The sequence below is a fragment of the Diplotaxodon limnothrissa genome, linkage group LG6 (genome assembly GCF_057381915.1).
Source record: "Diplotaxodon limnothrissa isolate DT_005_m linkage group LG6, D_limnothrissa_male_GT1.1, whole genome shotgun sequence".
Lineage (NCBI taxonomy): Eukaryota > Metazoa > Chordata > Actinopteri > Cichliformes > Cichlidae > Diplotaxodon > Diplotaxodon limnothrissa.
This window is the reverse complement of record NC_140601.1, coordinates 11,716,627-11,728,235: the sequence shown is the minus strand read 5'-3', so window position 1 is coordinate 11,728,235 and position 11,609 is coordinate 11,716,627. Positions and strand designations below refer to the sequence as shown.

At 39.6% G+C, this 11,609-nt stretch overlaps 1 protein-coding gene across 2 annotated transcripts; it reads right to left on the bottom strand.

Annotated features, from left to right (window-relative positions):
* Positions 1 to 1,461: 1,461 nt before the first annotated feature.
* LOC146630187 (dnaJ homolog subfamily A member 3, mitochondrial-like) lies at positions 1,462 to 6,887 on the bottom strand. Of its 2 annotated transcripts, XM_085355646.1 has the most exons (12): positions 6,683 to 6,887; positions 5,338 to 5,474; positions 5,142 to 5,225; positions 4,810 to 5,019; positions 4,518 to 4,670; positions 4,287 to 4,434; positions 4,071 to 4,135; positions 3,851 to 3,979; positions 3,051 to 3,166; positions 2,660 to 2,754; positions 2,397 to 2,535; positions 1,462 to 2,278 (listed from the first exon to the last, which is right to left on the bottom strand). In XM_085355646.1, the coding sequence occupies exons 1-11, from the start codon at positions 6,885 to 6,887 to the stop codon at positions 2,405 to 2,407; spliced, it is 1,473 nt and encodes a 490-aa protein (XP_085211772.1). In that variant the 3' UTR covers positions 1,462 to 2,278; positions 2,397 to 2,404. The 2 variants fall into 2 exon arrangements, with proteins under 2 accessions (XP_085211772.1, XP_085211773.1); XM_085355647.1 differs by lacking the exon at positions 1,462 to 2,278 and having other exon boundaries at positions 2,395 to 2,535.
* Positions 6,888 to 11,609: the final 4,722 nt, after the last annotated feature.

Genomic DNA, 11,609 nt, shown 5'->3' with positions numbered 1-11,609 from the left:
TGAAAATGCTTTGTTCAGATGAACAGAATCAACCTTTTGGGATGGTGTGTGTAGGTTTGCAGGTATCTAGATATTATGAAAAGAGCCCCAAAAGCATTTCCCAAAAGGCATTAAGACACAAGGAATCAGATTTTGGGGAATCAATAAAGATCTCAGAGTTTTGTCAACCAGTTGCAACAGTCGGATCCAACAGTCTTGCTTCAGTACATGAGGTTTGATAGTTAAACTGAATCAATCAATGTATGTGAAAAGAGAAGTTGTGTAACATGTTCTGTAGAACAAATTGCCCTTTATGATATGATCTACTGACTCCAACAAGCTCAGGATGCAGCACCTGATTGGTTTTAGCACACAGAACATCACTGTAATCCTGTCTAATAGGTGCCTTTTGGTTTTATATTAGATTTGAAGATTCTTTTAAAGCACGTCTGGGTCTGACCACATAAGTCAGCGCGCAGCCTTTGAACCTCAATTGAAGCCCTTCTTGATTAAAAAGAAAATCTGCTTTTGACATCAGTGCCCTTTAACTTTGGAACAAACTGAGAAGAAAAAAAAAGTCTTGCAACTGAATAATTTTTGAAAATTATTTTCACCCTTGTCCTTTGTACCATCTTTTAAACGTTCATTTATCATTATAGCAACCTGCTTTGGTAAGCATTTAAATCCATGCATAAGCTGGATATTTACCCGCACAAAAGTATGCTATCACATGGATGCATGCAGAACACACTCACCAGCTTGTCCTGCATGTATCTGTGACTTCATATTATATCATACATTTAACTGGCACCACCACCACCAGTCCTGTTTGTGAGGACTGACCACTGAGACTGAAAACAGCTGGAAAGCCCCTGTCTGAAGCCAACGTCCCTGATGACCCTCACAAAAGCTTCTGTTCAGACACTGCCCGTGGTTATGAAGTGGGTGGCTGAACACATCAAACAAAGCTGAGCGCGCCTGTGTCAAAGCAGACCTTTCAGCGTTGTTGTGAGAGCATTTCTTCATTTACTTACCCATTGCCGCTGCCATCTGCTGCTGTTTCAGGGTATTACAATCTCAACATTTAAATTTCAAAAAGAAAGAAAAACATTTTCCAACATTGAATCTTTATTTAAATTAGTGTTGTTGCCACGCACAGGCACAATTGACCAGGAAGAGAGCATAACTTAATTAGGCCTTTGGTTAGGCCTGGTTCACATTTGTTTCTTGCTAAACATCTGAAAAATATTCTTAGAATTTTGATTCAAGAATATTTAATATCTTGTCAATGTGACAGCATGAAAATACAAAATGAACAAACCCCCCCAAAAAACTTTTACATTAAATGAGACAAAAATAGGGATTAAATTCTGAGACAATACAAATAAAACACATGATTATATTTTTTAAGTATCACCAAATTGTAAAAGTTAACCTATTTTTATTTAATAGAACAAATCAGAAATGAAAAGTTAAGTTGCAGGAAGATCTCTTTAACAGGTCAATGTATATCAATTTAAACCTGTTCTCAGATTATATCAGTGTATGGAAATTATATGGAAATGTAGTGGAGTCTGGGTGTAACACTGATTGAAGTGAATGTTTTTACCTTAGCCAATCTTGCAATCATCTGCTGATCACTGGCTTACTGCAGTTGCAATAGCTGCATTTCCTTTTATTACACTGCCTAAAATTTCAATGTAACTAGAGTCAAACTTCAGACTTTGCTTTACCAAGAATTTACAGCCATGCTTCATTTTTAAGGACATTGGAAGTTGATGGGAACCTTTTAGCTGTGATATAGCATCACGTAGGTCATGACATAATTCCAATGTGAAAAATCCATGTCAATCTTTATCCAGTTGCAATCCTTTTAACATGTTTTTACTTGTAACACATTTACATTCAAAGGTTGTCTGGTTGTCTTACACAATTTGACAGAACTACTGTCTGTGGAGCGCTGCCTCATCGAGTAGCTTCAAAGACAATAAGGAGGGATGAGAGGTAACAGAAAAATAAGCAAAAATCACTTTCTGGTTTATTTGTGAGCGCATCAAGAAATTTTCCGCCGAGCACCTGTCTGTGCTTGTGGTTATATTTCGTCATGTGGGTGGCCCTGACTCGTTCTCCAACTCCAAGTTCAACAATGTGTGACTGTGTCAACACAAATGCCACTGTGCTTCTCTCTTCCTTCTACTCCTGGCCGGATTTTTAAAGCAAGAGGAGACGGCGTGGAGGACCGGTGTGTAGATTCTTTCATCTTCCTTTACACTATTGTTTTGCTTGCTTCTTTTTTTACCTGAAAATTTAAAAAAAAGTGGTTACCACACTGCAGATTAAGACTGGTTAATAAATATCTGTTGTGTTCAACATTTAGCTCTCTATCAGGGATGGTAGGAGATACTTAAAGCTCCAACCTGCAGTCTCAGTGTCCGCTAAACATTTTCTTTAGTTTGGAGAAGAAGCCTCCCTCCTCCTCTTTCTCCTTCTGCTTGTCCTGTCCCTCCTCTGAGGCGGTTGACTTTGTGCTGGTGGCTGAAGTGCTGCTGCCCCCTCCTGGACAATAACATGCACTTCATCAGGTGAGTGCAGAAGGGCTGGACTACCTATCTCTATGGATGTGCGCATTATTATGAAATCATGCTTTGACTCTATGATGGAGCTGAGCTTTAGTTCTGACCTCCTGAAGGACTGACGCCGCTGACAGTCCCCTGAACCTCCGTCTCTTCCTCTGCATAACTCAGCAGAAGAGAGCGCTGCCTCCGAGTCAACTTCCTGCAGGAAAGTGAAGAGAATCATGTGATTAGTACCAATTTATATCAGAAAATTAACAAAAAAATGCATCTTATAAGATGTAACAACAAAACATGCATAAATAAAAATATACATAAATCTCTTATAACCCCTTTATACAAATTTATTGATACTGCATCATTTAAAAGTTTTGTGGGTCTAAATAAAGTTACACTTTTTTAAAAATTCACATTATCATGTTTCTGTAATAACAATTGAATAATAAATAAAAATTCTGCCAAAAAATGTCTGGTTGTAGGACAATCAGACTAACTTACTTGGGAACTTTGATCTTAATGTGAACATAATGATCTCCGTAGCTGTAGCTGTTTATCCTCCGAATGCCTTTCCCCTGCAGCCTGATGATCTGATCAGCCTGGCAGCCGGCAGGAATCTGAAAACACGACCAACACATTTTGAAATAGAGGTTTCCTCCAGTGAAACTCCCTGTGAGGCATCTGAGAGAGGCAGTTAGAAATACTGCAGGCACCGCTCTTTATTAAAACTTTACACTCTTTAATAATTTGCAGAAATAAAAAGAAAAAAAACACAATAGACAAACTATAAATATCAAACACTTGCGCATTGAGGTTACCTAAAAACACATTTTATTAGCTTAAGCAGAGATTCTCAAAGTCAAGAGTGCTGTGCCCCCCTTAAAGACCAGAAAGCCCCATGGGGCTCACCCAATCTGAAATCTTCACTCTAATCAAACAGAAGAGAAATTTTCTTGAGCTTTTCCATGAAATCTTTATTCAAAAACATTAAAATTTGCAGGCTGTTGACTGTAACCTGCTAAAGCTACACAATCATATGCTAAGTGTTTAGGCCAACGTGTAACAAGTGGGACACAAACCTCAATACAAGAGCAGTAAATTTAGAGTATTATCACACACCTCCTATTACTCACTTTGTTTACAAACAAGTAAAATTCTACACATATGTAACCGTACATGTGTGTAAAGAATTTCAAACTGAATTTCTGTTATTCCTGTGGCCCAACTGCAGTATCATGGTGACCCACTAGGATAATTGAAAATGACTGGCCTTCTGAATATTACTGTCGACACACACTCACCACAATACTGATAGTTTCATAGAGACCCTGTGTGGTGGCTGTGCCTCCCAGGATGGCCTGCGCCATTGAGATGAAGGCATCAGAGTGGATGTCTACTCCATTACGTCTGAACACCGGGCTCCTCTGAACCTGCACAGATCAAACACGACGCATCAAACCTCTGCACTGCTCTCTCACAAGTAAAATAAGGAGTAAGTGAATTTGAGAGACCAAAACTTACTCTGAATGTAATGAGGATTTCTTTAGTTCCTACTGACATTCGTACCGTCTGACCATTGTCCACTCCTGAAATATATGCAGTCGTCTATTTTAAAACCGACTATTAAACGCAAACTTTTGAGGTTATTTGTTTTAAGCAGCAGTAGCTACAAACACTAGAGGTAAACTCTCGCATTAAAAACATTGATGGATTTGAGAACCCAGGATGGAAACCTACCGGCAGGTACGGGCACAGTGACCGTCTGCCTCTTCTTAGTCTGGCCTGAACCTCTGCACAGGGCGCAGGGCGTGTTTATGATGGATCCTTTCCCACCACAGCGCCGGCATGTTGAGCGCATCATGAAGGGTCCTGTGCTGATCGACTCCTGCAAGGGGCGACACAGACAAGCTGACGAGTGCAGCCAGGTGCTGAGAGGAGCCTGCTGCCGAGCGTCGGTCGGAAACTCACCATCCCTGTGCCATTGCAGTAGTGACAGTGAGACACCTTTGTCCCCGGCTCGTTGCCCCTCCCGTCACACCTCTGGCACGTGTCGTCAATGTTCACATTCAGCTCCTTATTCACGCCCTTTGCCGCCTCCGAAAACGTAAGCTCCATCACAAACTAGGAAAAGACGGGAACATTTAAAAACCAGTGTTCAATTCTCACATCTGTATGTTAAACTGAATCTTAACTAAACACATCAAATTAACATCACATATCTAAAAAGGTCGATGCTATGGTGTTGTCAGCGTCCTCTTACTTCTGGCCTTTCTTCAAACATGCTGTTGATGTTTCCGAAGCCCATGCCTCCTGTAAACTCTCCAAAGATCTTCCTGAAGAGCTCCTCGGGATCTATAGTGGCGCCCCCAGCCCTGTAGTACTGCTGCTGACCAGCACCGGCACGGTTCGGGTCAAAGCCCGACGCACCGTACGTGTCATACTGCTTCCTTTTCAGCTCATCACTCAGCACCTGCACACAGAAGCAAGAAAGCAGATAAATATCAGGCTAAATGTGCTTCTGGGATGAACTTACGTTGGATGTTTGTATTTATATAACTGTTTTGCTTTGAGTTTTTTTTTTTTTTTTTTTACCTCATATGCTTCAGCTAGCTTTGCAAACTTCTCTTTGGCCTCTGGATCATTTGGGTTGGTGTCTGGGTGGTACTTCTTTGCCAGCTGGACAAATGAAAAGGAAAAGCTTGCATTTAAGGCAAAAGAAAACTGCATGTTTTACTCATTTTACTGGAATGACACATATAAGAAGTCTAACAAGAGCATGTTAAGAGACCTGGTAGTAAGCCTTCTTGATCTCCTTCTGTGAGGCAGTGCGGGAGACGCCCAGGACTTCATACAAGTCCTGCTTGTTTGCTAGTCTGCTGCTGGAGTGGAAAGAGCAGCAGCTAATCCCATGGGGACATCTCACCCCTGCAGAGGAAGAGGATATCATGGTGACATTAGAGGTGCAGATTTTTTTTTACAAATATCTCTGAGGAGTTTTCTAAATGTGTGTGAACCACTGTGTGTGGGTATGTGTGTGTGTGTATAATCAGACTTTAAAACTGAACATAAACGCAGTAATTTGTTTTTTTATTTTATTTTAGGTTTACATCCAAGAGGAGAACTAATACAGTGTATAACTGTATAGTTTATTTTGCTAAAGCTAAAATTAATACTTCTAATTGACTATTTTTTTGTACATGTAGTCCTAAGTTGTTAAGTTGCTAAGTAATAATTTAATTACTGAAACTTTTGACCATTAGTTTCCTTTGACTGAGTATATCTGGTAGTCACTGCAGCTATCATTATATATTTGTTTGTCAAATTAGATACAGCCTTCTTGACTTACTGACCACTTTGTAGGAACATCTGTTTATTCATGAAATGTGTGAAGTGTAAAACTGTTCAAATACAGGTCATCAGTTAATGTCCAGATTAAAGAACGTAGACAAGATGTTAAGTTAAATGAGAAGAATATCTGCAAGTGTTGCTGCTAAGCATGCGCATCCGACCATCTTCTAACAGGAGCAACCAGCATGACAGCATACCACGTGACAAAGCAAAGACTTTGTCTAACAACACGGTGAGATCAGTGGTCAGCAGATCTGGAACCAGCTCAGAGATGTCATTAAACACAGGATCTGCAGCCTGAAGGTGCTGCTGATAAATACACAGACAATATCCTGCCATTATGTCAACACAGAGGAATCCCTAAGAGAGAAGTTCAAACTTTTGTCGAGTTCATCCAATGATAAAGTGAAGTTGCTACCTGGTATTAGTAACGTTGTCCTGGGAGTATCTAGTCCTGGTGAAGCACATTTAAAAATGAACAGTCACCATTTATTCTAAACAGGGGGATGGAGAACTAAGTGATGCTGCCATACAGGCGGTCTGATCCGTAGGAAGGTGTGTATGGGTGCAGAGTGTCACTGGTGCATTCACACTGCACTGACTGCTACTGGTTCTCACAGGAGGCTAAAGAACTGTGGAGAACTACGGCAGCATTTCAATGTCGCTCACTCTCTCAGCATCACAAAGCTCTGTTAACTAGACCTTCAGACAGGCTGCTGGATATCGCATTTAGAATACGTGCTGATATAAAACAGGTTTTGCGACACTTAGCTAACTTATCCCACCTGTCAGTTCTCTCAATGTCACAGCATGTCCGCGTGTCCAAGAGCTCAGGCTAACCGCTGTCCCTGCCCGGTGTGTCTGTGATTTGGTCGCTGGACAAACTCCTCCATTCCCGGATGAAATAGTGAGAAAACGGCCGCTACGATATCCAGAAGAAACTGATGCTGTTAACCAGCGTGTAGTCAGCCGGGCAGCGGAGGACGCCATTTTCGCGTCACTACCGGCTTCTTCTTCTTCTCTAGTGTTTAACGGCAGCTCACATCCATCTGTGTTGTATTACTGCCTCCTCCACGTCCTTCATGCGGCCAGTCCTGGCAGAATTTCCAAGAAGTCACATTGTGGAGAAAAGTCCTGTGCAAAAAAGCGATCGTCTGCCAAAAAAATCAATCTCCTATGTTTCTGCGTATTTTTATTGTGTAATGACTTTGCTTATATTGGTGAATAGAGTGCAGTGAAGATGATTTATAGGTTAGATATATATTAAATAAAGAATATACCTGTTTTTGTAAGTCTGCATTTTTGTACCTACATGATAACGAATCATTTTTTTCGGCCACTTAAAATATCTTTATAGAACGGTGATGTTTTTGATGGTGTCTTGGCCATATCCCTTAAAAAATACTTTTTTATTGTCAATTAGACTTTTTAGCTGGATAAATAAAGGACAGGGATGTTGTCTGTGGCTCAAGATGACTTGCTGTCATTTGTGAACGAAATTTCCATCATTTTTAGCCAGACAGTCACTGAAAGAAGCTAAATATCATTTCTCTCTCTTGTACTGAAGTTTCAAATGTCCCTTATTCAATTACAGTATATCATTTATAGCATTTTTACCCGGGGTTAAAATAATCCACACTGAATACAGGTATCTGTAAGTTGTGGTACTTCGTCTTCTATCTAGCACTACTGAAGATGAGGAAGCATAACGAGAGTAACACGTTTTTACTCCTAAGATTTTTTTTAAGGCAGGCAACTTCAAATACAATGTTTCTATCTAACACCAGCAAACACACAATCTGTTTGTGTTCAGTCTGTTGCTGACTGTGTCTGCTAGTCCTTGCAGGTATTTCCCAGAGAGAGAAAAGAGTGTGACAACTGCACTCAGAGATGGAGAAAGATATAAGAAAGACAGAAGCAGAGAGGAAGAAGAGAGATAACATTTAAAGGTACGGACTTATCAGCAGTGTTGGGGAGTAACGGAATACATGTACCGCCGTTACGTATTTAGAATACAAAATATGAGTAACTGTATTCCGTTACAGTTACCGTTTAAAAAGGTGGTATTCAGAATACAGTTACTTTGTTGAAATAAATGGATTACACTGCGGTACTTTCCTGTTTCATTTTGTCGCGGGTCAGGACTGTTTGGGTTTTGTTTGACAGCTACGTTCTTTCGTTCCAGGCGGCAGCGTTACGGTTGCCATGGTTACAGGGCGACGCTCTCTCTCTCTTTCTGCGACTGTGTGTTTCCTGGGTGAGAGAGCGCCTTTTCGTTGTTGTTGTTGTGCTAAGCTAACAGGCAGAATGCTACAAGCATAGCTCTAAAGAATGTAGCATCATGGGCAGTATAGTCCGTGTTGCAGGGAGAATGGACTGCCATACACGTTATGTGTCTGTGAGCGCGAGGAGGGAGAAAAAGGCGAGTGGAAAGGTACGAGTTGTCGTCGAGGAAAAACGGGAGCTGGAAGCATGTAAATATAATAATAACCACTGCAGCCAAGAAGAGTGCCTGACGAGCCCAGTTGTAAGTAAGCTATTAAGACTCGACTGTACACCGTGTTCGTGTTTTCCTCCGAAAACAATAAGTTCCGTTGGAGCAGTCTTTCAACGCCTCTCTCTGTCTCTCGCAAGAAAAATTGACCCACACAACAAAGTAAAGCTATTTTTCGGCTATGAGCCGACAGGGACCCCGCCGTATTAGTCAGAGGTCCCTTTACTACAGTTCGGAGTCGCGGACCTTCAGTAATAGTAATAAATCACACAGCAATAGTACATTCACGTTGTTGTAAAAAGCACGATAATATATTAAGTAATCCAAAGTATTCAGAATACGTTACTCTCATTGAGTAACGTAACGGAATACGTTACAGAATACATTTTGGGGCATGTATTCTGTATTCTGTAACGGAATACATTTTAAAAGTAACCTTCCCAACACTGCTTATCAGTGATGCTTGATAAACTGCAGATTTAAAGATTGCATGGAAGGTCATCATTATGTATTTTCATATTGTGAAACATGCTGCAAAACAAACTAAGGTATACCTACTTTGTTTTATTCAAATGTTTCATGAAAATACTGGGAAGTTTTGTGCAGTAGATAAAGGTATGGTTGTTGTACTGTGATGGATTGATAGTAAAGCACTGTGTTGGTTGTGGTGCTCATGGTCAGTGGTGGGTTCCATCAAGTTCAGTTCAGCTTCAGTTTCAGTTTTATTTGTCATATGTAAGTTAGCACAGGGTCAACATTGCAATGAAATGTACTTGACGAGCTGAAGACAAATCACTCAGCAGTATAGTACAGTAAAAAATATAGTAAAAAATAAAATATTTATGAAATTAAACATTTTGTAAAAAATGTTAAGAGACTAAGTATATATAAAATATATATATTTACACACTATTATAAATAGATAAAGAAATCATAAATAGAAATGTGACCGTTGACTATCATTTCTATATCTTCTCTTGTCTTGCTGACGTTGAGAGACAGGTTATTTTCCAGGCACTGCTTGTACAGTACCATTACCTCCTCTCCGTAGGCCGTCTAATCGTTGTCTGTGATGAAACCTATGATGTCTAGTAGATGAATTTGCATTTAAACTTATGGTGCTTAGATTCATTCACTAAATCCAACCTCTATAACAACGTTACACTGTCTAGTATGAAGTTAGTATAAGCAGTATACTGTCAGTGTAGAGGAGGGAAATCAACAGAGGTAGCTCATGATACACCCAGTCCTCAAGTCGCCATCCCCTAACACCCCAGAATACTTTATGTCTTACTCTTATTATCTTTGTGAGTTTTAGCAGATCCCTTTTTCTTTACTTCACCTTCACCTTCAAACTTCACCACCACATGAAGGAAATAGACTTAGACTTCTTCACCTCACCGCACCTTACCGACCTCACTCTCTGAGACTTCCTGCCTTCTTCTGCTTGTTGCTCTTCTTTTCACAAACCTTCCAATCTCCACTCGCCAGCCTGCTGCCATTAATTTCCCTCCCTATTACTCCTCTCATACATTTTCTGCTCACTCAGCTCCATGTTGTTGGATCTGTTTTCACCCACCTCTTTTCCTACCATGGCTGTCATGAAGAAGCTGCATAGAGTATTGCTATCAGACCTACAGGCTGTTGGCCAACACTCTCACATTAAACTTATTATTCAACCTACCACCACAGTCTGTAATCCAAAGTCAAAGCCTGTTAATATATTTAAATAGTTTCAGACCAGCATAAGAATCTTTAGTAAACAAAATCAAATGTTATCCATCCATACTGAGGTTTCTGATGATGAGTGACAAATCTCATGGCGACCACACCAGAGCCTGACCTGCCAAACTTTCCAAGCCCTAATACACACAGTCTAATTAGAGCATTCCATCAGTGTACTCAGGGACTGTTTAAAGAAGTCGATGTCTTTGGTGAGCAAGTGAATGTCATTTACTAGTTTAAATAATGTGTTTATAACTAGCCTTTTATTTGCAAACTGATAAATCAGTGGATCCTGGCCAGCAATGATGAATCTAAACACATTTTGACTTTTTAGACCAACAACAAATGTTTCTGTTTTGTGTCTGTTCAGTTTGAAACATTTTCAAGAGATTCCTGACATTTATGTTCATCACAGGATTCAAGTAACTTAATTTTCATTTATGGAAATAGCTGCCTTGCTATCGAAAGGAGATCTAGATCACACATACAGTACAGGTTTTATATTTATTCTTGGTGGTTAACTGCAAAAGGAAGTAGGAACTAAACATAATAAGCAGGGGACTTACCATCACATTCAAACTAAACATTAGACTACCTGCACACAATCATACACAAATTCATCATTTTGATTCTTTTACAATTCAGATAGATAGAACATGTCTTTACCAGAAAAGACAGAAAACAGCAATATGTGAAAGGTTGCTTAACATATGAAACAAAAAATAGTCAAAGAAGCTTAAAGCTTAAAACTCATTTCTGTATAACAATATTAAATATCAAAGTGGAAATCATGCAAATGAAGTCACTTAAGTCACTGAGAGATGACACGTTTTAGATGTCTGGGAGTATCATTAATAACTGCAAACACTAAAGCTGTACTAAATGACAATTTAGAAATACATTTCAGAAACACTAAACAACCACTATGTGTTGTAGATAAGCAGATGTAAAGATCGGTTTTCAATTTCACAGTTCAGTTTTTTTTTTCCTTCTGTGAATTTCTCCCTTCTTTGTGGAAGACTTCTCCATCAGGCTGCTCTCTCCACTTCAGAGTGACTCCACTCACTCCAGTCTCATTCAGTTTGTCCTGCAGCTGGAAGATATAAACAGTAGATACTTTAAAACTGCATTTCTAGGAATAAGTACTCTGAGAACAACAAAGGTCAGAGGGCATGTAGATTAGAGCAAAAGCCCATGTGAAAAAAAAATAGAATAACATGTAATTTTATTAAAAACTATCTGCATATTTTCCCTGTGTAAATTGATCCTTTGAATAACTCACAAGAACAGGTGATCTCATTTATTGAAACCAGCAAGCTTTGATGAAAACCAAGAAGCTGAGCTTAATTTGAAGAACTTCACATGGTGTTGTGGGTTATTTAAGAAGCAAATTTTCGCATCACACTCAGACGTTTTTCTTGCCGTCTGACTATTCAAGCTGAGTAGTACATACTTAGTCAGTTCTTTAAATGAAACTAATGGGAATGACATAC

Excerpts from the sequence above, each read along its gene's own strand:
- LOC146630187 (XM_085355646.1), bottom strand. The coding sequence starts at position 6,887 with ATGGCGTCCTCCGCTGCCCGGCTGACTACACGCTGGTTAACAGCATCA. Across the intron at positions 4,671-4,809 it reads TGTTTGAAGAAAGGCCAGAA|TTTGTGATGGAGCTTACGTT; the intron begins GTAAGAGGACGC and ends GTCTTTTCCTAG. Across the intron at positions 2,536-2,659 it reads CGGCGTCAGTCCTTCAGGAG|GAGGGGGCAGCAGCACTTCA; the intron begins GTCAGAACTAAA and ends GTTATTGTCCAG.